Here is a 26,688-nt window from a genome sequence, read left to right as displayed (position 1 = left end):
CGGGCATGGAGGTCTTGGTGTCCATCGTAATTTGTACCATAATTTCAATAATTCACGTTTTACCTCTCACTAAGTGATCAGTAAAGGTCAAAATATACACTCAATTGTAGCAAGCAACGTTATTCGCCAAGAAAGCTTTTCAATACACTGAGTGCTAAAAATTACAAAAAAAGTTTTTGGTTGATCTTTACAATACATGAATGTTCCAGAAATAGAAACCAAGCAACACCAGCACCCGTGTATTGAAAATATGGACCAAGTTTTAAATATGGACCAAGTTTTATTTCTCTACCACCACCCCCCCCCCCCCCCCCCCCTCTTTATTCACAAAAATAACTCCAGTGGCAAAATACGCTGTACCATGAATCACTTGCTGACAAATTGTTCCAGCAGTCTACAGCTTTCACCCTCTTCAGTTCCATCTAGTACCATGGAAGTTATTCCCTGATGTCTTACCATATGTCATATCATCCTGTTCCTTCTTCTTGTCAGTGTTTTCTTATATACCTTTTGCTTTCCGATTTTCGCGGGAACCTTCCCATTCCTTACCTTATCAGTGCACCTAATGTTCAACATTCTTCTGTAGCATTACATCTAAAATGCTTCTATTCTCTTCTGTTCCGCTTTTAGAAGAATCTATGTCTCACTGCCATACAATACAGTGCTCCAAACGTACATTTTTAGAATTTTCTTCCTCAAATTAAAATCTATGTTTGGTACTACTAGTACACTTCTCTTGACTTGGAATACCGTTTTTGACAGTGCTAGTCTGCTTTTTATGTCATCCTTGCTCCGTTTGTCGTGGTTTATTTTGCTGCCCAGGTAGCAGAAATCCTTAACTTCATCTACTTCGTTATCACCTATCCCCATGAACCATGGACCTTCCCGTTGGTGGGGATCCATATGGCGATACATATGGCCGTACCGTAGGTGCAACCACAACGGAGGGGTATCTGTTGAGAGGCCAGACAAACGTGTGGTTCCTGAAGAGGGGCAGCAGCCTTTTCAGTAGATGCAGGGGCAACAGTCTGGATGATTGACTGATCTGGCCCTGTAATACTAACCAAAACGGCCTTGCTGTGCTGGTACTGCGAACGGCTGAAAGCAAGGGGAAACTACAGCTGTAATTTTTCCCGAGGGCATGCATCTTTACTGTATAGTTAAATGATGATGGCGTCCTCTTGGGTAAAATATTCCGGAGGTAAAATAGTCCCCCATTCGGATCTCCGGGCGGGGAATACTCAAGAGGACATCGTTATCAGGAGAAAGAAAACTGGCGTTCTACGGATCGGAGCGTGGAATATCAGATCCCTTAATCGGGCAGGTAGGTTAGATCATTTAAAAAATGGAAATGGATAGGTTAAAGTTAGATATAGTGGGAATTAGTGAAGTTCGGTGACAGGAGGAACAAGACTTTTGGTCAGGTGAATACAGGGTTATAAATACAAAATCAAATAGGGGTAATGCAGGAGTAGGTTTAATAATGAATAAAAAAAATAGGAGTTCGGGTAAGCTACTACAAACAGCACAGTGAAAGCATTATTGTGGCCAAGATAGACACGAATCCCATGCCTACTACAGTAGTACAAGTTTATATGCCAACTAGCTCTGCATATGATGAAGAAATTGATGAAATGTATGATGAGATAAAAGAAATTATTCGGGTAGTGAAGGGAGACGAAAATTTAATAGTCATGGGTGACTGGAATTCGATAATAGGAAAAGGGAGAGAAGGAAACATAGTGGGTGAATATGGATTGGGGGAGAGAAATGAAAGAGGAAGCCGTCTGGTAGAATTTTGCACAGGGCATAACTTAATCATAGCTAACACTTGGTTCCAGAATCATAAAAGAAGGTTGTATACATGGAAGAATCCTGGAGATACTAGAAGGTATCAGATAGATTATATAATGGTAAGACAGAGATTTAGGAACCAGGTTTTAAATTTTAAGACATTTCCAGGGGCAGATGTGGACTCTGACCACAATCTATTGGTTATGAACTATAAATTAAAACTAAAGAAGCTGCAAAAAGGTGGGAATTTAAGGGGATGGGACCTGGATAAACTGACTAAACCAGAGGTTGTACAGAGTTTCAGGAAGAGCGTAAGGAAACAATTGAAGGAATGGGGGAAAGAAATACAGTAGAAGAAGAATGGATAGCTCTGAGGGATGCAGTAGTGAAGGCAGCAGAGGATCAAGTAGGTAAAAAGACGAGGGCTAATAGAAATCCTTGGGTAACAGGAGAAATATCGAATTTAATTGATATAAGGAGAAAATATAAAAACGCAGTAAATGAAGCAGGCAAAAAGGAATACAAACGTCTCAAAAATGAGATCGACAGGAAGTGCAAAATGGCTAAGCAGGGATGGCTAGAGGACAAATGTAAGGATGTAGAGGCTTATCTCACTAGGGGTAAGACAGATATTGCCTACAGGAAAATTAAAGAAACCTTTGGAGAAAAGAGAGCCACTTGTATGAATATCAAGAGCTCAGATGGAAACCCAGTTCTAAGCAAAGAAGGGAAAGCAGAAAGCTGGAAGGAGTATATAGAGGGTCTATACAAGGGCGATGTACTTGAGGATAATATTATGGAAATGGAAGAGGATGTAGATGAAGACGAAATGGGAGATACAATACTGCGTGAAGAGTTTGACAGAGCACTGAAAGACCTGAGTCGAAACAAGGCCCCGGGAGTAGACAACATTCCATTAGAACTACTGACGGCCTTGGGAGAGCCAGTCCTGACAAATCTCTACCATCTGGTGAGCAAGATGTATGAGACAGACGAAATACCCTCAGACTTCAAGAGGAATATAATAATTCCAATCCCAAAGAAAGCAGGTGTTGACAGGTGTGAAAATTACCGAACTATCAGTTTAATAAGCCACAGCTGCAAAATACTAACACGAATTCTTTACAGACGAATGGAAAAAACTGGTAGAAGCCGACCTCGGGGAAGATCAGGTTGGATTCCGTAGAAATATTGCAACACATGAGGCAATACTGACCTTACGACTTATCTTAGAAGCTAGATTAAGGAAAGGCAAACCTACGTTTCTAGCATTTGTAGACTTAGAGAAAGCTTTTGACAATGTTGATTGGAATACTCTCTTTCAAATTCTAAAGGTGGCAGGGGTAAAATACAGGGAGGGAAAGGCTATTTACAATTTGTACAGAAACCAGATGGCAGTTATAAGAGTCGAGGGACATGAAAGGGAAGCAGTGGTTGGGAAGGGAGTGAGACAGGGTTGTAGCCTCTCCCCGATGTTGTTCAATCTGTATATTGAGCAAGCAGTAAAGGAAACAAAAGAAAAATTCGTAGTAGGTATTAAAATCCATGGAGAAGAAATAAAAACGTTAAGGTTCGCCGATGACATTGTAATTCTGTCAGAGACAGCAAAGGACTTGGAAGAGCAGTTGAATGGAATGGACAGTGTCTTGAAAGGAGGATATAAGATGAACATCAACAAAAGCAAAACGAGGATAATGGAATGTAGTCGAATTAAGTCGGGTGATGGTGAGGGAATTAGATTGGGAAATGATACACTTAAAGTAGTAAAGGAGTTTTGTTATTTGGGGAGCAAAACAACCGCTAATGGTCGAAGTAGAGAGGATATAAAATGTAGACTGGCAATGGTAAGGAAAGCGTTTATGAAGAAGAGAAATTTGTTAACATCGAGTATAGATTCAAGTGTCATGAAGTCGTTTCTGAATATATTTGTATGGAGTGTAGCCATGTATGGAAGTGAAACATGGACGATAAATAGTTTGGACAAGATGAGAATAGAAGCTTTCGAAATGTGGTGCTACAGAAGAATGCTGAAGATTAGAGAGGTCGATCACATAACTAATGAGGAGGTATTGAATAGAATCGGGGAGAAGAGGAGTTTGTGGCACAACTTGACAAGAAGGAGGGACCGGTTGGTAGGACATGTTCTGAGGCATCAAGGGATCACCAGTTTAGCATTGAAGGGCAGCGTGGAGGGTAAAAATCGTAGAGGGAGACCAAGAGATGAATACACTAAGCAGATTCAGAAGGTTGTGGGTTGCAGTAAGTACTGGGACATGAAGAAGCTTGCACAGGATAGAGTGGCATAGAGAGCTGCATCAAACCAGTCTCAGGTCTGTCGACAAAACAACAACAATAATTATGTGAAGTCCGTCGCTATTCTCATTTCGTTACTTCTCACTATTTTTGTCTTTCTTCTGTTTACTCTCAGTCCTGATTACATTGTTCATTCCATTCAACAAGTCCTGTAATTCTTCTTTTCTTTCACTGAGGATTGCAATGTCATTAGCGAATCTTAACGTTGCTATCCTTTCACCTTCAATTTTAAATCCACTCTTGAAACTTTTCTTTAGCTTCGATATTGCTTTTTCGAAGTACATTGATCAGCAAGCGCGAAAGACCACATTCCTCTTTTACACCCTTTTTTAATCCATGCACTGCCCCATCCTGTCCCTAATGACATGTAAAATCTGGTGAAACGTGACAACCAACATCCTTGGAAGCTATAGCTCTAAGGTATGTTATACTACTGGCCATTAAAATTGCTACACCAAGAACAAATGCGTATGATAAACGGGTATTCATTGGACAAATATACACTCCTGGAAATTGAAATAAGAACACCGTGAATTCATTGTCCCAGGAAGGGGAAACTTTATTGACACATTCCTAGGGTCAGATACATCACATGATCACACTGACAGAACCACAGGCACATAGACACAGGCAACAGAGCATGCACAATGTCGGCACTAGTACAGTGTATATCCACCTTTCGCAGCAATGCAGGCTGCTATTCTCCCATGGAGACGATCGTAGAGATGCTGGATGTACTCCTGTGGAACGGCTTGCCATGCCATTTCCACCTGGCGCCTCAGTTGGACCAGCGTTCGTGCTGGACGTGCAGACCGCGTGAGACGACGCTTCATCCAGTCCCAAACATGCTCAATGGGGGACAGATCCAGAGATCTTGCTGGCCAGGGTAGTTGACTTACACCTTCTAGAGCACGTTGGGTGGCACGGGATACATGCGGACGTGCATTGTCCTGTTGGAACAGCAAGTTCCCTTGCCGTTCTAGGAATGGTAGAACGATGGGTTCGATGACGGTTTGGATGTACCGTGCACTATTCAGTGTCCCCTCGACGATCACCAGTGGTGTACGGCCAGCGTAGGAGATCGCTCCCCACACCATGATGCCGGGTGTTGGCCCTGTGTGCCTCGGTCGTATGCAGTCCTGATTGTGGCGCTCACCTGCACGGCGCCAAACACGCATACGACCATCATTGGCACCAAGGCAGAAGCGACTCTCATCGCTGAAGACGACACGTCTCCATTCGTCCCTCCATTCACGCCTGTCGCGACACCACTGGAGGCGGGCTGCACGATGTTGGGGCGTGAGCGGAAGACGGCCTAACGGTGTGCGGGATCGTAGCCCAGCTTCATGGAGACGGTTGCGAATGGTCCTCGCCGATACCCCAGGAGCAACAGTGTCCCTAATTTGCTGGGAAGTGGCGGTGCGGTCCCCTACGGCACTGCGTAGGATCCTACGGTCTTGGCGTGCATCCGTGCGTCGCTGCGGTCCGGTCCCAGGTCGACGGGCACGTGCACCTTCCGCCGACCACTGGCGACAACGTCGATGTACTGTGGAGACCTCACGCCCCACGTGTTGAGCAATTCGGCGGTACGTCCACCTGGCCTCCCGCATGCCCACTATACGCCCTCGCTCAAAGTCCGTCAACTGCACATACGGTTCACGTCCACGCTGTCGCGGCATGCTACCAGTGTTAAAGACTGCGATGGAGCTCCGTATGCCACGGCAAACTGGCTGACACTGACGGCGGCGGTGCACAAATGCTGCGCAGCTAGCGCCATTCGACGGCCAACACCGCGGTTCCTGTTGTGTCCGCTGTGCCGTGCGTGTGATCGTTGCTTGTACAGCCCTCTCGCAGTGTCTGGAGCAAGTATGGTGGGTCTGACACACCGGTGTCAATGTGTTCTTTTTTCCATTTCCAGGAGTGTATTATACTTTAACTGACATGTGATTACGGTTTCACGCAATTTGGGTGCATAGATCGTGAGAAATCAGTACCCAGAACAACAACTTCTGGCTGTAATAATGGCCTTGATACACCTGTGCATTGAGTGAAACAGAGCTTGGATGGCGTGTACAGGTACAGCTGCCCATGCAGCTTCAACACGATACCACAGTTCATCGAGAGTAGTGACTGGCGTATTGTGACGAGCCAGTTGCTCGGCCACCATTGACCAGACGTTTTCAATTGGTGAGAGATCTGGAGAAGGTGCTGGCCAGGGCAGCAGTCGAACATTTTCTGTATCCAGAAAGGCCCGTACAGGACCTGCAGCATTATGCTGCTGAAATGTACGGTTTCGCAGGGATCGAATGAAGGGTAGAGCTACGGGTCGTAACACATCTGAAATGTAACGGCCACTGTTCAAAGTGCCGCCAATGCGAACAAGAGGTGACCGAGACGTGTAACCAATGGCACCCCATACCATCACGCTGGGTGATACGCCAGTATGGCGATGACGAATACATGCTTCCAATGTGCATTCACCGCGATGTCGCCAAACACGAATGCGACCATCATGATGCTGTAAACAGAACCTGTATTCGTCCGAAAAAATGACGTTTTGCCATTCGTGCACCCAGGTTCATCATTGAGTACACCATCGCAGGTGCTCCTGTCTGTGATGCAACGTCAACGATAACCGCAGCCATGGTCTCTGAGCTGATAGTCCATCCTGCTGCAAACGTCGTCGAACTGTTCGTGTAGATGGTTGTTGTCTTGCAAACGTACCCATCTGTTGACTCAGTGATCGCGACGTGGCTGCACGATCCGTTACAGCCATGCGGATATGATGCCTGTCATCTCGACTGCTAGTGATACGAGGCCGCTGGGATCCAGCACGGCGTTCCGTATTATCCCCCTGAACCCAACGATTCCCTATTCTGCTAACAGTCACTGGATCTCGACCAACGCGAGCACCAACGTCGCGATACGATAAACCGCAATCACGATAGGCTACAATCCGACCTTTATCAAAGTCGGAAACGTGATGGTGCGCATTGCTCCTCCTTACAAAGGGCATCATAACAACGTTTCACCATGCAACGCCGATCAACTGCTGTTTGTTTACGAGAAATCGATTGGAAACTTTCCTCATGTTGTAGGGGTCGCCACCGACGCCAACCTTGTGCGAATGCTCTGAAAAGCTAATCATTTGCATATCACAGCATATTCTTCCTGTCGGTTAAATTTCGCGTCTGTAGCACGTCATCTTCGCGGTGTAGCAATTTTAATGGCCTGTAATGTACAATGAATCAGTGGCTTCAGCTGGATATGACACGTGATGAAAGCTACAAACTCTCTTGCTCGACGAACTGAGATCACGCTATTAACGTGATGTCTCTCGGGGGTGACTGTTTTTTTCCGTCGTACATTGTGCTCATGTGGCCCTTGGCAGACTCCTGAAGCTTTTCTTAAGCCACTTGGTATACTCAAAAAAATGGTTCAAATGGCTCTGAGCACTATGGGACTTAACTTCTAAGGTCACCAGTCCCCTAGAACGAACTACTTAAACCTAACTAACCTAAGGACATCACACACATCCATGCCCGAGGCAGGATTCGAACCTGCGACGGTAGCGGTCGCGCGGTTCCAGACTGTAGCGCCTAGAACCGCTCTGCCACCCCACTTAGTTTATTCCTAGATTTCGGATAGTAGTGCAAACACGTGCCTTTGGAATCAAAGCGGTCTCGGCTCTTAGAAAGTGAACGGCAGCTGAACGGGTAGTGATAGTGGCTGGGGGGGGGGAATCCGTCTTGCGCAAACGAGCGGTGGACGTGCGCCGTCCCGTTGCCATGGCGACGCGGTGCGGCGCGGTCCCGGCGCCCAGTCTCGACGCCTGCCGTGTGAGCGCCGCTGCCGCTGCCGCCGCCGCCGCCGCCGCTGCCTCTGCCGCTGCCGCGACGCGCTATCGATTCCGGCTCGCGTAGCGCGCGTGTAGTGGCGAGGGCGCAGGGTCTGCCAGTCTGCTCTCAGCTGCTCGCTTCGCGGGCCGACCAGCGTAGAAGGCGTACCTGCGGTTTGCGATGGCCAGCCGGCGCGTGTCTCTAGCCGTCGCTCTCCGAGGACTGTAATCGCTGTAAGCCTTTTCATTTGTACCTTGAAATATGTTTGCATTGAATTTTTTTATGACACATCATTCCTATTTATATCCTAGCTTTGTGCATAGAGGAGTGAGGCTAGATTTGGGGGATGGACAAAGTTATCTGTATTTGTTTCCTTTTTCTGCACAGCATTCGAAATCCCCTACTGACTTTTCAGACAAGAACTGATAGGCACCGCGGCAGAAATACCCCTCTCACAAAATATTAAGATGCGTTCTTTTGTTTACTTACAATCAACTACAAGTTCGTTAGTAATTGCTTGAACAGTTATCTCTAACAAAGATCTCCTTTAAGAAATTCTGCGTTCTTGCATAATTTTCAGTGATTTCAGCAATAGCCCAACACAATTAAAAGCTACAAAGATATTATTTTAAGTCATAATAAACATCTATATTACACAATGTTGAGTTTTTGTAAAAGAATTCGCACGCCGTTTCCTTGCTGCAATATAATATTTATTTACGCTCCAGACTCGTTTCACCTTTTGTATTAGTGGTATGTTCAATGGATTACATCTGGTATCATACAATTTGTTTTCAGTGTGATATACTTACATATTAGAAACAGTTCATATCACATTTTTGATATGAATAAAATGTTAATTACCGTCACGTGTCCTGACAAAATCTGCGTCTCTCCTCGTCAAAATCTTCTGATTTTACAGTTCCTACTTCGTTTTTATTCGTTAAATGATGTGAAACACTTCACTGGTAATCTAACAATAATTTAAGCTTTATCTTGCGTCAGCCGTTCACAAATATGACCAAGTAAGAGGAAACGCAGATTTGATAGGAAGGATGCGTAACTGTAACACTTCATGTATGGTGTAAACTGTATCGAATCTGCAGTTATCACTGGTAAAAACAAAACTGTATCGTTCCAGAAGACTCCACAGAAGATCCCTTTAATATAAGAGGCGAAACGAGTCTTGAACGTTAATAAATATCATATTGTAGCAAGAAAAATCATTTGAATTTGTAAATGAATAATTGTCTACTTGCTGCGAAAAATGACTCACCAACAAACTTGAAACCCTTCATTATTTTCAAAGATAGAAAACGCACATATTAGCACCCCGAAAATTTTGTAACCTTTTTGTAGCGTCACTTGTGTCACTTTCCCTTCATTACTGTTTGTAAACATGTCTTTATCTACTTACATAGCTACACAAACTTTTTACGCTCTAGAACTTCAGTGCCTTGGTCGTAACGTAGTGCAGGAACAGAACATGCGTTTAGGCATGTACATCTGTTCAAGACAGTTGTTTATAATGTATGTAAAAATTAAGTGCACCACATTAAGTTAGTAGACTATGAATCAAATTTGTACTACTCATGGACAACTACATACTTCCACTGAAGAGACACTAAGCTCACGTCGTTGTGGTTAGGACGATTATTTGTGTGAAACTGGCATTGCCGTAGCGCTATTAGCTTAAGCAGTATAAGCTTTCTCCATGCCTTTGATGCCAGAGAATGTGGTCATGTTTGTGTGAGTTGCGTTTGCGGGCGCGAACGCGCGCGCGCGCGCCTGTGTGTGTGTGTGTGTGTGTGTGTGTGTGTGTGTGTCTGTTGTCTATTTCTGACAAAGGCCTTGTTGACCGAGAGCTTATTTTGTAACAGTCTTTTTGTTGTGCCTATCTGCGACTCAGCATATCCCCTACATGGCGAGTAGCAACTAATCTTTTCATAATACTGTTACATTCCATCCTGGATTTTTCATTGTTTGAAGATGTCAATTATTGTGGATACCTTCACTTCTGAAATGGTCCCATCTTTTTAAACACAACTCTTTTATACATCCAATTGTTCCATATGATATTTAAAGCGTTTGAAAGTGAACTTCATGTTTCACAAAAAAAGCTGACTTCAGTCTTTAGTGAGTTAGATGCTACGTAATTCTGAAAAGTTAGTGTTGACTGTTAACAGAGTTCCCGATCGTGGTCTCCAAGTGTGTGGAAGACTAAGTAAAGTCCAGATATTTCATTGGGACCTAAACTCTAAAATTTAAAGTCATTTTAATATAGTTTTAACACGGTAGTCAATAAAAGGAAAGGAACTAATCACATTTCTAAAGGCCAATGAAGAATCAGACTGCACTTGAGATTTGACGATTGTATTTGTCACATACTCATATTTTCAGTACAAACCACAGTTAACATAAATTGACAATAACAGTTAAAACTTATATAATTACGCTGAACATATTTTCTTATTAAACAAAGCGAAATTGTGGTAGCAGACAGAAATATGTTTCGTCCACTATCATCAGCATGCGGTTTAACTGAATAAGAAATTATTTTGAGTTGTTTTTAGATTTCGTTAATTATTCGCCCTTCATGATTTCTCTCCTATTAAAAATTCATTCGGTTTCTCGATGCCGTATTTCACAAATCAAAAACATGATGTCGCTATGCGTCTCACAAATGAGCGTACCCTGTTAATCATCCTAAGTAAGATATTGTTTTACCCTTCTGACGTTCCTATTATTAATACATCAGTTCGGTGCACATCGCTTGATACCATAGTGAATGCGACTATATTTGATACCGTCCTACATGTGCCGTTTTGCTGCTCTCCTTGCTTACATTTACACCTCATTTATTGCGCCAAACAGCACCGCTGCCGCAATATTTCCGAAGGTTTTTTGTAATTTTTCGCTAAACGCTACAGCTCTCCATCTTTGTATGTGATTAGTCTGATGAGTTTTTACCAATGTTTATCTAATTTTTGCGGTACCAGTGTGTCTGCGTTTGCCTTATTTAAAAACATTACTGAATTAAAGTTACGTTTTACTAAATACTGGCAGATTTTTCTTCTGTCTGAGAATTCCTTATTGCGGGATTAAACAGCTTAACTTTCGGACTGTGGATTAAAGTCGCTCGTGTCGCATGCCTAGCGAGACGATTGCACTTGTGCGTCGATGACCTTTCGTCTGCCACGTGGAACATCTCAGGCATGTTGGCGCCCGTTCCTGCTGGTTGTACAAACCAACCGCCCAAATAGCTATCTAGTAGTTATAAATACGTCACGGCTTCAGCAATCGACGAACGTTTTGCAATTTATGGGACGTAATGAATGTTACGCCTCGTAGGAATTGCTGAACTTCTTTAAAAATTGTACAATGTATGCTTTTCAGCCAACTGGTTTAGTGATGGTCTACTTATTTAAGTATAGCGCGCATCGTAATACATATATATTCATATAGCACTAAAGTCAACATAGTCCATGTGTGCTTGTAAAGCCTATATTACGTGCCAAACTTAGTTACAAATTAACGTCCAAGAATCGGATATAATGAATCGCCTCACCTGTTGCTGCAGGAAAATCGGTAAAGTGTCTTTTGTAGGCTCGATTTGGGCATTCTTACACCATGTGCTGGTTTGCTTGTTTTTCGGCTCCGCTGTCACATTTTGGGTGTGGTATCTTCTCCCATTTAAGGAGGGCGTTTGCACTTCTGTCATGGCCAGTACGTATTCGGTTTAACGCCGTCAACGTTTCTTGATTTCAGTCTTTTGCGGTTCCGGTCAGCTCTGTCAGTACGTACAGGTTGCTCAGTGATAACTGATAAGAATCTTGCAGTCCTCTCTAAGAAGGCATTCTTTCTTTCTTTCTTTTTTTTTTCCAAATCTGTGATGACGGTATGTGACTCAAGGAGGGCAAACATGCAGAAGGGGGGAATTTTACTGTGTCACTATCAGTGCGCATGATGTCATATGGTACCACATCAATCTATTTCATATGTGAGCTATTAATCCGTACATGGGCGCAATGTTCCGCCATCAACTGGTGATGTAGGAAGCACATATACTGTGAAGCCGAAAGAAATGCCGCACATTTTTGTAGAAGAGATTAGTCGTCATCCTCATTTTACGTGCGGTCTCTGTCAGATGTTCCCTGTAAGAGACGGTCCTATCCAGGGTACATCTAGATATTTACTGTAGTTATATTGGTTGAGACGCTTCCCTTCAGCGTTGAAATTCTTGTTGAGTGGCTACAAAGGTGGAAGATTCATACTTATGGCTTAGGTTGGATCATGTTGTGCTGCTATAGCTCAGTCATACGCGTAACTGAACTTCCTGGACTGTGTGTCCAGGATACTGGAAGTATAAAGATTGAAGAATAGTGGGGCAAGGATTGAGCCATGTGGCAGCCCGCTGTTGAGTATTTTGACAGGGCTAATCCTTTCTCCGGTAGTCACTTTAAAAGTAACTTCCGCGAGCATATGACCAATTTATGGCGGTTAGACACTTATCGATCTCTGATGGATGATCTGGCTAGTTGTACATCTATATGAGAATACCGAGCAACTCAAAATCAGAATCGGTGGTCATGTAGTAGATGAAGTTAAGGAATTGTACAATCTTGTCAGCAAAGTAACCAACGACGGACGGAGCTAGGAGGACATCAGAAGCAGAGTAGCGTCGGCAAAAGGGGCATTCCATGCCAAGATATGTCTACTGGTACCACACATAGGCCTTAATTTGAGGAAGAATATTGGAACACAGTATTGTATGGTACTGAAACATGGACTGTGGGAAAACTGGAACAGAAGAGAATCGAAGATGTGGTGCTACAGAAGAATGTTGAAGTTTAGGTGGACCGATAAGCTAAGGAACGATGAACTTCTCCAAAGAAACGGCGAGGAAAGGAATATTTGGAAAACACTGACAAGAAGAAGGAACATGATGACAGGATATCTTCTAAGACATAATAACCTCCACAGTATTAGATGGAGCTGTAAAGGGTAAAAACTGCAGCAAAAGACAGAGAGTGGAATGTTGTTGTTGTAGTGTTCAGTCCGAAAACTGGTTTGATACAGCTTTTCATGCTACTCTACAATGTGCAAGCCGCTTCATCTCAAAGTAACTGCTGCAACCTACGTCCTTCTGAATCTGCTTACTGTATTCATCTTTTGGTCTCTGTCTAAGATTTATACCCCCCACGCTTCCCTCCAGTACAGGTTGTACCACAAATTTCCTTTCTCTCCAATCCTAATCAGTGCCTCCTCATTAGTTACGTTATCTACCTATCTATTCTTCAGCATTCTACTATAGCACCACATTTCAAAAGCATCTATTCTCTTCTTGTCTAAGCTGTTTATCGTCCATGGTTCACTTCCATACATGGCTACACTCCATACAAATACCTTCAGAAAAGACTTCCTGAAGTTTAAATCTACACTGAAGAGCCAAAGAAACTGGTACAACTGCCTAATATCGTGTAGGCCCCCGCGAGCACGCAGAAGTGCCTCAACACAATGTGAAATTGACCCGAATAATGTCTGGAGTAATGCTGGAGGAAACTGACACCATGAATTCTGCAGGCCTATCCATAAATCCATAAGAGTATGAGGGGGTGGAGATCTCATCTGAACAGCAAGGTGCAAGGCATCACCGAGACGCTCCATAATGCTCATGTCTGGGGAGTTTGGTGGCCAGCAGAAGTGTTTGAACTCAGAAGAGTGTTCCAGGAGCCACTCTGTAGCAATTCTGGACGTGTGGGTTGTCGAGTTGTCCTGCTGGAATTGCCCAAGTCGGTCGGAATGAACAATGAACATAAATGGATGCGATTGGTCAGACAGGATGCTTACGTACGTGTCACTTGTCAGACGCGTATCTAGACATAGTCAGGGGTCCCATATCACTGCATCTGCACACGCCCCACACCTTTACAGAGCCTCCACCAGCTTGAATAGTCCCCTGCTGTCATGCTGGGCCCATGGATTCACGAGGCTGTCTCAATATCCGTAAGCTTCCATCCGCTTTATACAATTTAAAACGAGACTCGTCCGACTATGTAATATATTTCCAGTCATCAACAACCCAATGTTGGTGATGACGGACTCAGGCGAGGCGTAAAGCGTTGTATCGTGCAGTCATCAAGGGTATACGAGTGGGACTTCGGCTCCGAAAGCCCATATCGATGACGTTTCGTTGAATAGTTCGCACGCTGACACTTGTTGATGGCCCGTTATTGAAATCTGCAGCAATATACGGAAGGTCTGCACTAATGTCATATTGAATGATTCTCTTCAGTCGTCGTTGGTCCCGTTTCTGCAGGATCCCTTTCCGGCTGCAGCGATGTCGGAGATTTGATGTTTTACCGGATTCCTGATATTTACGGTACGCTCGTGAAATCCTGTGTCCCATCACTCGCGCGCCGATTAAAACAACAAATTCAAACTCACTTAATTCTTGATAACCTGTCACTGCAGCAGCAGTAACCGAACTAACAACTGCGCCAGATACTTGACTTATATAGTCATTACCGACCGAAGCGCCGTATTCTGCCTGTTTACATATCTCTGTATTTGAATACACATGCCTATACCAGTTTGTTTGGCGCTTCAGTGTGTATTCCATGTTAACAAATTTCTCTTCTTCAGAAACGCATTTCTTGCCATTGCCAGACTACATTTTATTTCATCTCTACTTCGACGATCATCAGTTATTTTGCTGTCCAAATAGCAAAACTCGTCTACTACTTTAAGTGTCTCATTTCGAAATCTAATTGCCTCAGCATCACCTGATTTAATTCGACTACATTCCATTATCCTCGTTTTGCTTTGGTGTCCTCCTTTTGAGATACTGTACATTCAGTTCAACTGTTCTTCCAAGTCCTTTACTGTCTCTGACAGAATCACAATGTCATCGGCAAACTTCGAAGTTCTTATTTCTTCTCTTTGGACATTAATACCGATTCCAAATTTTTCTTTTGTTTCCTTTACTGCTTGCTTAATATATAAATTGGATAACGTCTTGGATAGGCTACAATCCTATCTCACTCGCTTCTCAACCACTGCTTCTCGTTCATGCCCCCTCGGCTCTTACAACTGTCTCCTTGTTCCTGTACAAATTGTAAATAGCCTTTGGCTCACTGTATTTTACCTCTTCCACTTTTAGAATTTGAAAGAGAGTATTCAGTTCAGTATTGTCAAAAGCCTTCTCTAAGTCTACAAATGCTATAAATGTAGGTTTGCCTTTCCTTAACCTACCTTCTATGCGAAGTCGTAGGGTCAGTATTGCCTCGCATGTACCAAAATTTCTCCGAATCTAGACCGATCTTCCCTGAGGTCGGCTTCTATCAGTTTTTCCATTCTTCTGTACACAATTCGAGTTAGTATTTTGCAACCGTGACATATTAAACTGATCGTTTGTTCTCTAGCCATTCCTGCTTGGCCATTTTGCACTTCCCGCTAGACTCATTTTTTAGACGTTTGTACTCACTTTCACCAGCTTCATTTACTGCATTTTTATGTTTTCTCGTGTCAGCACCTGGTTTCTTTGTAATTACATTCTTCTTGAACTCTGAGGGTATTCCGCCTGTCTCATACATCTTGCGCACCAGATAGACGAGTTTTGTCATGACTGGCTCCCCAAGGCTACCAGTAGTTCTAAAGGAATGTTGTCTACTCCCAGTGCCACGTGTCCAGTTAAGTCTTTCAGTGCTCTGTCAAATTATTCACACAGCATCATATCTCCCACATCATCTTCATCCACGTCTTTTTCCATTTCCATAATATTTCCCTCAAGTACATCGCCCTTGTATAGACCCTCAATATACTGCTACCACCTTTCTGCCTTTCACTTCTTTGTTCAACACTGGGTTTCCATTTGAGCTCTTAATATCAAACAGGTGGTTCTCCTTTCTCCGAAGGGCTATTTAATTTTCCTGTAGGCGGCATAGATCTTTCCCCCTAGTGATGTATGCTTCTAAATCCTTACATTTGTTCTCTAGCCATTCCTAGTTAGCCATTTTGCACTTCCTACCAATGTCATTTTTTAGACGTTTGTATTCCCTTTCGCCTGCTTCATTTACTGCATTTTTATACACATACCAAAAAAAAGTTTTGCATCACCCCAGTTCCCAAAACTCCTGAGGATAGACGTTAACTGTGGATATTGTATCACAGACACAATCCCTGTAGACTGTTCAGAGATGTCACTGAACCCGCACAAAGATGTAAACAACCATGCATGAGCAGCGCCTATTAGACGGAGGGGGTCCGACAGCCGATCAGTTTCAGTCATTCCACCAGGAAGGAGGTACACGGCTCGTGTTGTCTGTAGTTCACCCATCCCTCGACGGCCAATACCGCAGCCCGATCGTGTCCGATTTGCTACGTTGTGCCAGGAAGGGCTTTTAACAAGGGAAGTGTCCAGGCGCCTCGGAGTTAACCAAAGCAATGTTGTTCGGACATGAAGGAGATACAAAGAGACAGGAGCTGTCGATGACATGCCTCGCTCAGGCTGCCAAAGGGCTACTACTGCAGTGGTGACCGCTACCTAAGGATTATGGCTCTGAGGAACCCTGACAGCAACGCCACTATGTTGAATAATGCTTTTCGTGCAGCCACAGGACGTCGTGTTACGATTAAAACCGTGCGCAATACGCTGCATGATGCGCAACTTCACTCCCGACGTCCATGGTGAGGTCCATATTTGCAGCCACGACACTATGCAGTGCGGTACAGAGGGGCCCCACAACATGCCGGATGGACCGCTCAGGATTGGCATCACGTTCTTTTCACCGATGAGTGTCGCATACGCCTTCAACCAGACAATCGTCGGAGGCATGTGTGGAGGCAATCCGCTCAGGCTGAACGCCTTAGACACACTGTCTAGCGAGTGCAGCAATGTGGAGTTTCCTGCTGTTTTGGGGTGGCATTATGTGGGGCCGACGTACGCCGCTGGTGGTCATGGAAGGCGCCGTAACGGCTGTACAGTACGTGAATGCCATCCTCTGACCGATAGTGCAACCATATCGGGAGAGTATAGGCGAGGCATTCGTCTTAATGGACGACAATTCGCTCCCCCATAGTTCACATCCTGTGAATGACTTCACTCAGGATAACGACATCGGTCGACTAGAGTGGCCAGCATGTTCTCCAGACATGAACCCTATTGGATATGGCTGGGATAAATTGAAAAGGGCTGTTTATGGACGACGTGATCCAACAACCACTCTGAGGGATCTACGCCGAACCGCCATTGAAGAGAGGGACAATCTTGACCAATAGTGCCTTGATCAACTTGTGGATGGTATGCCACGACGAATACAGGCATGCTTCAATGTAAGTGTAAGAGGAGGTACCGGTGTGTACAACAGTCTGAACCATCACCTCTGAAGGTCTTGCTGTATGGTGGTACAACATGCAATGTGTGGTTTTCATGAGCAATAAAAAGGGTGGAAATGATGTTTATGTTGATCTTTATTCCAATTTCCTGTACAGGTTCCTGAACTCTCGAACCGACGTGATGCAAAACTTTTTTTGATATGTGTATTTTCTCCTGTCATGAATTAAATGCAACATCTACCAGCTCTTTCTTTTTTACCTACTTGATTCTCTGCTGCCTTCACTATTTCGTTTCTCAATGCTACCCAACCTTCTTCTACCGTTTTCCTTTCTCCTGTTCTTGTCAATCGTTCCTTAATGCTGCCTGCGAAACTCTCTTGAACCTATGGTTCTTTCGGTTTATCCAGGTCCCACCTCATAATTCCTACTTTTTGTAGTTTCTTCAGTTTTGATCTACAATCCATAACCAATAAATTGTGGTCAGAGTCCACATCTCCCCTTGGAAAAGTCTTAGAATGTAATGTCTGATTTCATAATATCTGTCTAATAGTTACATAATTAATCCGAAACCTTCCGGTGTCACCAATCGTCTTCCACGTATACAACCTACTTTCATAATTCTTAAACCAAGGGTTAGCTATGATTAAATTATGTTCTGCGAAAAATTCTACAAGGCAGCTTCCTCTTTCATTCCTTTCCTCCATTTCATATTCAATTACTATTTTTCTTTCCTTCCTTTTCCTATTGAATTCCAGTCCCCCATGAGTATTATGTTTTCGTCTCTCTTAACTGTCTGAATAATTTCTTTTGTCTGATCATACATTTCTTTAATCTCTTCATCTGCGAAGCTAGTTGCCATATACATTTATACTGCTGTGGTAGATCTATCTTGGCTACAATAACGCATTCACTGTGCTGTTCATACTAGCTTTCCCTCGTTCCTATTTTTTTATTCATTATTAAACCCCTCCTGCATTACCCCTATTTGATTTTGTATTTACAACCCTATATTGACCTGACCACAAGTCCTACTTCTGCCAAGGAAAAACACTAATTCCCACTATTTCACACTTTAACCTATCCATTTCCCTTTCTAACCTGCCTACCCAATTAAGGGATCTGTGATTCCACTCTCCGATCCGTAGAATGCCGGGTTTGTTTCTCCTGATAACGACGTCCTCCTGAGTAGTCCCCACATGTTCAAATGGCTCTGAGCACTATGGGACTTAACATCTGAGGTCATCAGTCCCCTATAACTTAGAAGTACTTAAACCTAACTAACCGAAGACCATCACACACATCAATGCCCGAGACAGGATTCGAACCTGCGACCGTAGCAGTCGCGCGGTTCCGGACGGAAGCGCCTAGAACCGCTCGGCCACCGCGGCCGGCCAGTCCTCACGTGGAAATCTGAATGGAGGACTATTTTACCTCCGGAATATTTTAGCGAAGAGGATGCCATCATCATTTAACCATACAGTACAGCTGCATGCCATCAGGAAAAATTGCGGCTGTAGTTTCCCCTTGCTTTAATACATCCAACAAGTAATTGAGGACGTACGTTGCAGTTGCTGCTATGAGACGAAAACGTCGGCGTGACGCATCAACTGATGACGTAAAAAGCAGAAAAGGGGTGTCTGTCCTTCCGGCACAAATTTTCACCTGTCACTTTTGATTCATTTCAATGCCCAAATGCAGCTAGCGTCATTGAATAACCTGTGAACAATTGTACATCGTCCGTTAGTGATGAAACATGTGGCATAAAGAGAAAGTTGGAACATGTTAAGGTCTTGAAGATAGAGACAATGTTAAGTAATCGAAAAATCCAAACACAATAACAGTATTGAAAATATGGACAATGCTCTTTGTAGAGGTCTTCTCCTTGGTTCGATCTCAGTTATGTATAACATAGATTTTGATTTTTCTGAAAGTACTACGTGAGCCATTAATATTTTCCTTTCTCTTCCTTCTGAATGTCAAGTTGTACATGAAACTTCTTGTCTGAAAGAAAGAACATTAAACGCACTCGTGTGTTATTGTCCGGGACAGAGGTTATTTTTCTTCTCACTTTGTTAATTATTCGAATGTACATGACATGTTATAACAAGTGGGAAGTCCGTCAGTGGGCCATTCTTATGTACTGTTCTTAGAGTGTCCTCCACAAAATTGAACCATAGAAAGAGGTTGAAGGATTTTTAATTGTTGTAAAGTTTACAAACATCCTGCTTGGTAGATGTTTGCAGAAAATATTATCGTGAGGCTCGAGAAATTTGAGAGTCATTGAATGACAGAAATTGTACCTCGGATGGTAATTTGCTTTGAGAAACGGTAAGCGACATAGTGAATCGATCGCCATGACTCCGTCATACATTTCAAGATGACAAAAGAACTCGAGCACGGCCGAAGGAATGTAGTCGCTTTTCTCTCACTAAATTAAACAAGAGAGAACACATTAGAGTAGCTTACCAAGTATATAAAATGCACTTTTCTTATCATCTTTACTCTGCTAATGCAGTTCACTAACCGAGTTTGCAAATCTTTACTCCTTTGTTCTGCAAACAGTTATCCAGTTCACATCTTCGGTCTCCATCTGCCCTAACTGTATTATAGCGTAAGCTGCTCTTCGTTGGCCAGTATTTCTCTTCTACAGTACCTACGGACTTTTATCTCATTTATTTGTTAAGTATGTCTCGTAGGTTAGAATTTTCTGTCTTCCATTTTATTATACACAAGACGTTGCGTTTCGCGTGGGAAATGAAATATTTCAAGGAGTTCTAGTACATCTGCCACAATTTTTATGTTACATGAGATAATGGAGTTTTTCTAACGAGACGTGTCAAACACTCTTTGTTATTAACATCTATAGGATAATGAAGATAACGCACAGGTGCTTCGTTTTACCATTTTGATTCATTTCCAGACTGTCATCAGAATCACTATCTCCATGCTGTAGCCCTTGTAAGAGTTGCTGCCTACTTTTGTTTTTTCAGATGAGGTTTATTATGACAATCGCTCTCCAGACCCGTTGTGATCATGCTGTGTTGTCGCCAGCTGAAGATGTTCTTTCACGATTACGTGAGTATCCACGATACTCTGCCCTACTCCAAGGCTTGTGGTGCGGGCTGCTGCAACATCCTCGCTTCAAAAGGTTTTGGGGAAAGTCCTGCTTTGAGGCAACAATGTTCCTAACAACTGAACGCTTAATGCTCTTTGTGGTGAAATGTTTAACGATTATGGCGGTGCATGTGGTCTGTATGATATTAGAATGTTTCAGTATTTTTTGCCTAATAGCAATCTTGTTCCTTGCTGAAAGGCGTTCCCGCTCTAGGAGTCTACCCCTTCGAACCGATATTCTCTTCAACGGGCAAAGAGTGGCAAAATCTGGTAAAAATACTACTTGGAGCAAGAGACCATTTCTGGTTTAGAACAATCTGATGAATTTACCATGTGAAAAAAATTCATCCGTAACGACTCAATCTAGTGTGATGATTTTTTTCGTACAAGACACTGAGTTTTCGATTATATTTTGTGAGCTTTTAAAAATAAATCTTAGTACAATTATATATTCGTCGAGTGGTTTATATTTTTAGTACGTCATAGCGATATGTATTGACTTTTTACTTCTGTATTACTCAAACTGTTTAGAAGTCTGTAAGAGACATGTATTCTCTAACAAGTCTCATATCCTAAATAATTTTTAACTTACGTTAGTAGACAAACGCATTATTTTGATAATTAGGTCATTAATAAATAAATTTTTACCAATGTAAAAATATGTCAGTGGTGAAATAAATTGCATTTGAGTGTTGTGCGATTGCGCGTAATTTCTGGTTCCGTAGCTGTTTATTCCCCTACTAGATTATCACTGGACTAGCTAAGTTCGGTACTTGTACAAACCGATGCGAACTTTTTGCATTGAAAATGAAGCTATACTGCTTCTAAACTGCTCTGCAAAAGAAACATATTTAGTAATTGTATGATGGAATTCTTTTTTCTTACACAGAGTGAATTCGCAGTCGACAAAATTTCAAAGGTTGTCCAGGGTTATTTTCTAACTATTTGGGTTCACTCGTGGTCTACAGTGGTTCGTTGCACAGTAACTTCATTTCAGTTCTCGCCATTTTCTATCTTTCAGATTAGTTTTGTTATCTGAACAGGAAAATAACTGTTGATGGCCGAAGTAGACAGGGTAGAAAATGCATTTCTGAAAAAGAGGAACTTGTTAACATCGAATATAAGACAAGAAGAGAATGGAAGCTTTTGAAACGTGATGCTATAAAAGACGGCTGGAAATTAATTGGGTACGTGGAATAAAAAATGAGGAGGTACAGAATCGAACTGGAGAAAAAAAGTAATTTATAGTATAATTTGACTAAAAGAAGGGATCAGTTGATAGGACATATCCTAATGTATACAGGAATTATCAGTTTCGTAATCGAAGGAAGAGTGTGGGTACGTGCGGGGGGGCGGGGGGGAGGGGGAAGGGGATGTACAAATTGTGGAGAGAAACCAAGGCCTTGAATACTGTAGGCAGATTCCAATGGCTGTAGGTTGTCGTAGTTATGCAGAGACGAAGAGACTTGCACTGGATAAAGGAGCATGGAAGCATGGAGAGATGCATCAAACCAGTGCTTGGACTTGAGACCATAATAACAACACCTGTACAGCACTGAAAATATTTGCATTATCGAGCGAGGTGGAGCTCTGGTTAGCACACTGGACTCCCATTCGTAAAGACGACGGCTCAAACCCTCGTCGGCCATCCTGGCTTGTGTTTTCCATGGTTTCCCTAAATCGTTTCAGGAAAATGTCGGTTTCGTTCCTTTGAAAGGGCAAGGCCGACTTTCTACCCTCATCCGATGGGACCGATGACTTCGCCGTTTGGTACCCTATTCCCAAACCAAAAAAACGTAGCACATAAATAGCGAACACCAACAACGCATGGGGGGTGGGTGATATGCTGTGGTGGCCCGTTGTTTAGGATCACTCCCAGGGCACGGGACGAGACTATGCGACTGTTTGTAGTGGAATCCGTGGCGCCACTTGCGCAATGTTAGGTTCAATTTTCCGAGGATGTTTCTTTATCCGTGGTGCCATCTGTACTTCATTAGTGCACATAGTGTCTGATGAACTACCTGAATCACTATCAGTATTGGACGCAGGAGGAAAAAGTACGCCGTGCTAAAGTGGGAAAACTAGTAGAGTGAAGAAGAACCGGCGTCACTCGACACGGGTTCATTTTGTCAGCGTGAGGCCATCAAAGAGGTAGTCAATGAAGTACTCTGGGAAACGTTACAGTTGTCCGTCGCGGAGACCATTACTCACAAAATTCCGAAAGCCCATAATCGAAAACCACTCAAGAAACTTCCTCAGCCGGCCGCTGTAGTGGAGTGGCTCTAGGCGCTTCAGTCCGGAACCGCGCTGCTGCTACGATCGCAGGTTCGAATCCTGCCTCGGGCTTGGATGTATGTGATGTCCTTAGGTTAGTTAGGTTTAAGTAGTTCTAAGTCTAGGGGGCTGATGACCTCAGATGTTAAGTCACATAGTGCTTAGAGCCATTTGAACCAATTTTGAAACTTCCTGTTTCCTCAAACACAAGTCTCACATAATGACCGCATCCCCAAAACGAGAGAAATTTTGGGATCATATGGAAGGATAGCAACAGTAATTCCTCGTAAGAACATCCGTGAATGAACTAGGGAGTTAGGACAACCACACTGGCCAGATAACCTGCGATGTTCGTGAATAAAATCTGCAGCTATATCGTATGCAGAGTAATGTCTAATTCAAGACAGAAAAGAATTAAATACATTAGCTGCCAGTGTGTAAATTTTGAAAATTTGTGCCAGACCTGTATTCGAATCCTCCTGCTTACTAGACAGATGGGGTGACCATCTGGACACAGTGGAAACTACAACCCCACGGACAAACATAGCACGCCTCCCGTCGTACACAAACTCTCAACTTACATCACACGCAACTGATTTAGTGCCCTGTTCATTAGCCTCATTACTCTCGACATCGCGCGACTATCGTAAGAGATCGAACTTGGTGTGCATCTTCACTGAAGGGATGATAGGCCATCATCGCCTTTTTATATTTTTATATATATATATATATATATATATATATATATATATATATATATATAGTTGCGTTCTTCATCCGATTGTGCTTGGAATTGTACAAGAGCAGATGTATCAGTGCGACTCAACAATCTGCCATTTTTGAAGGTGGCAGCTTTCATAACCAACTAGCCTATTCTTTCCAGTACAGTGTGTAATCAATCGATCGCCTTAAATGCTCGAGGTGTGTACTGCTAATATCCACTGCTGAGCCAGAAAATTATACCCACTTGCTCAATAGCGTGTTGGACCGCATCTTCAACGCCGCTTCCATATACACACATCAAGAAAACGTTTTGCATCACCTCGGTTCGGAAAGTTCCGGAGCCCGTGCAGAAAATTGGAATAGAACTCAAACAATATTTCCGATCTTCTTATTGCCCGTGAAAACCATACATTGCATATTGTACCACCATAAAGCGAGACCTTCGCAGGTGATGGTCCAAATTGCTGTACACACTGGTACCTCTAATACCCAGTAGCACGTCCTCTTACATTGATGCATGCCTGTATTCGTCATGGCATACTATCGAAAAGTTCAACAAGGCACTGTTGGTCCAGATTGTCCCATTCCTCAACGGCGATTCGGCGTAGATCCCTCAGAATGGTTGGTGGGTCCCGTCGCCCATAAACAGCCCTTTTCAATCTATCCCAGGAAAGTTCGTTAGGGTTCAGGTCGGGAGAACATGCTGGCCACTCTAGTCGAGCGATGTCGTAATCCTGAAGGAAGTCATGTGCACGATGGGGACGCGAATTGCCGTCCCTGACGCATGCCTCGCCAATATGCTTCCGATATGGTTGCATTATCGATCGGAGGAGGGCATTCACGTATCGTACAGCCGCTACGGCGCCTTCCACGACCACCAGCGGTGTACTTCGGGCCCACATAATGCCACCCCAAACAGCAGGGAACTCCACATTGAGCACTCGCTGGACAGTGTGTCTAAGGCGTTCAGCCTGACCGGTTTGGCTCCAAACACGTCTCCGACGATTGTCTGGTTGAAGGTATATGCGACACTCATCGGCGAGCGGTCCATTCGGCATGTTGTTGGCCCAACAGCACCGCGCTGTATGGTGTCGTGGTTGCAAAGATGGACCTCGCCATGGACGTCGGGAGTGAAGTTGCGCATTATGCAGCCTATTGCGCACATTTTGAATCGTAACACGACATCCTGTGACTGCACGAAAAACATTATTCAACATGGTGGCGTTGCGAGGCATGTCGTCTACAGTTCCTGTCTCTCTGTATCTCCTCCATGTCCGAACAACATCGCTTTGTTTCACTCCGAGACGTTTGGACGCTTCCCTTGTTGAGAGCCCTTCTTGGCACAAAGTAACAATGCGGACACGATCGAACCGCGGTATTGACCGTCTAGGCTTGGTTGAACTACAGACAATACGATTCGTGTACCTCTTTCCTGGTGGAATGACTGGAACTGATCGGCTGTCGGACCCCCCTCCCTCTAATAGGCGCTGCTCCTGCATGGTTTTTTACATCTTTCGGTGGGTTTAGTGACTTTCTGAACAGTCAAAAAGGACTGTGTCTGTGATATAATGTCCACAGTCAACGTGTATCTTCAGGAGTTCTGTGAACTGGGGTGATACAAAGGTTTTTTTGGTGTGTGTACATGAACTATCCCCATGCTTAAGAACTATGTATCTGTTAAAATTACATCCTCAAGCTACCCAAGCCCGACTCACACTCGTCTTCACACCTTCCCCTGGTTGTGGCTTAGCCATGTCTCCGCAGTATCCTTTCTTCCAGGTGTGCTAGTTCTGCAAGATCTGCAAGAGAGCTTCTGTGAAGTTTGCAAGGTAGGAGACGAGGTACTGGCGGAATTGAAGCTGTGAGGATGGATCATAAGTCTTGCTTGGTAGCTCAGATGATAGAGCACTTGCTCGCGAAAGACGAAACTCCCGAGTACGAGTCTCGGCCAGCCACACAGTTTCATATCAGCGCACACTCCACTGCATAGTGAAAATTTCATTCTAGTGGCCTGTCGTTCGTGGGTGTAGAGCTAGCGCCCTATAGCCCCGTAGATATATGCCATTGGATTCAGATAAGGTTAGTATAGTGCCCAACACAAGAATGTGAGTTCACTATCCTGCTACTCAATCCACTGTGTCACGATTCTGGCCTTGAGACAGGGACAATTATGGTGCTGAAAATGTCATTGTCGTCAGGAAAGGCATCAAGCACAAAGGAATGCAGATTGTTCGCAATAAAGTTCACGTGTCCCACAGTTGAACCTTCGATTACTACCGACGTCCCCATATCACAACACTGCCACCGCCGCCGTCTATGGCGCGGTGCATGTTTCGAGCCGCCGTTCGCCCGTTTGACGGGGTATCATAACACCACCATCGACCAAGTGGACCAAGAAAAGTATTTCAGCCGACTAAGCGATACGTTTCCATTGACTCATAGTCCAATGGCGTGGTGCATGTTTCGAGCCGCCGTTCGCCTGTTTGACGGGGTATCAGAACACCACCATCGACCAAGTGGAGCAAGAAAAGTATTTCAGCCGACTAAGCGATACGTTTCCATTGACTCGTAGTCCAATGGCGTGGTGCATGTTTCGAGCCGCCGTTCGCCTGTTTGACGGGGTATCATAACACCACCATCGACCAAGTGGAGCAAGAAAAGTATTTCAGCCTACTAAGCGATACGTTTCCATTGACTCATAGTCCAATGGCGTGGTGCATGTTTCGAGCCGCCGTTCACCTGTTTGACGGGGTATCATAACACCACCATCGACCAAGTGGAGCAAGAAAAGTATTTCAGCCGACTAAGCGATACGTTTCCATTGACTCATAGTCCAATGGCGTGGTGCATGTTTTGAGCCGCCGTTCGCCTGTTTGACGGGGTATCATAACACCACCATCGACCAAGTGTAGCAAGAAACGTAATTCAGCCGACTAAGCGATACGTTTCCATTGACTCATAGTCCAATCTCTATGAGCCCATTCCCTCTGCAATCGTAACTGACGATTCGTTGAGTCAACGTGGGATCACTTAGCGGTCGTCTGCCGTAAAACTCCATGTCAAAAATGTATGCTCCGAAACATCAGCATTTTGTCTGTCATCAGATCTACCACAGATCGCCTACTATCCTGCTTTGCAGAATGATCAATCTCGAAACCTACAAGTTTTTTTAATAACGCGTGGACGTCCAGCACCTTATCGCAAACTTGTTGTTTCTCCTCCTTCAACCACTTCCCATAGATACTCGCGACAGTACCAAGCAAACAGATGATCAGCTTTGTCGTTTGAGATGCTC

The 26,688-nt window shown here is 43.8% G+C and overlaps 1 protein-coding gene across 4 annotated transcripts in view; it reads left to right on the top strand.

Annotated features, from left to right (window-relative positions):
• LOC124613906 (ras guanyl-releasing protein 3-like) overlaps nucleotides 1-26,688 on the top strand; it is a 423,950-nt gene that overhangs the window by 132,138 nt on the left and 265,124 nt on the right. The window contains exon 1 of one of the 4 annotated variants that reach the window (XM_047142656.1): nucleotides 7,981-8,179. The exons of 2 other annotated variants lie outside the window; for them this stretch is intronic. Coding sequence is in view for 1 of the 2 variants with exons in the window: in XM_047142655.1 (XP_046998611.1) it covers nucleotides 20,316-20,357 (42 nt within the window). In the remaining variant the exon portion in view is untranslated. Of the gene's footprint in view, nucleotides 1-7,980; nucleotides 8,180-20,268; nucleotides 20,358-26,688 lie in introns of those variants that run through there. One more of the 4 variants, XM_047142655.1, reaches the window with a different exon arrangement.

The sequence above is a fragment of the Schistocerca americana genome, chromosome 4, assembly GCF_021461395.2.
Source record: "Schistocerca americana isolate TAMUIC-IGC-003095 chromosome 4, iqSchAmer2.1, whole genome shotgun sequence".
In the NCBI taxonomy this organism is placed as follows: Eukaryota; Metazoa; Arthropoda; class Insecta; order Orthoptera; family Acrididae; genus Schistocerca; species Schistocerca americana.
This window is presented reverse-complemented; position numbering and strand designations above follow the sequence as displayed.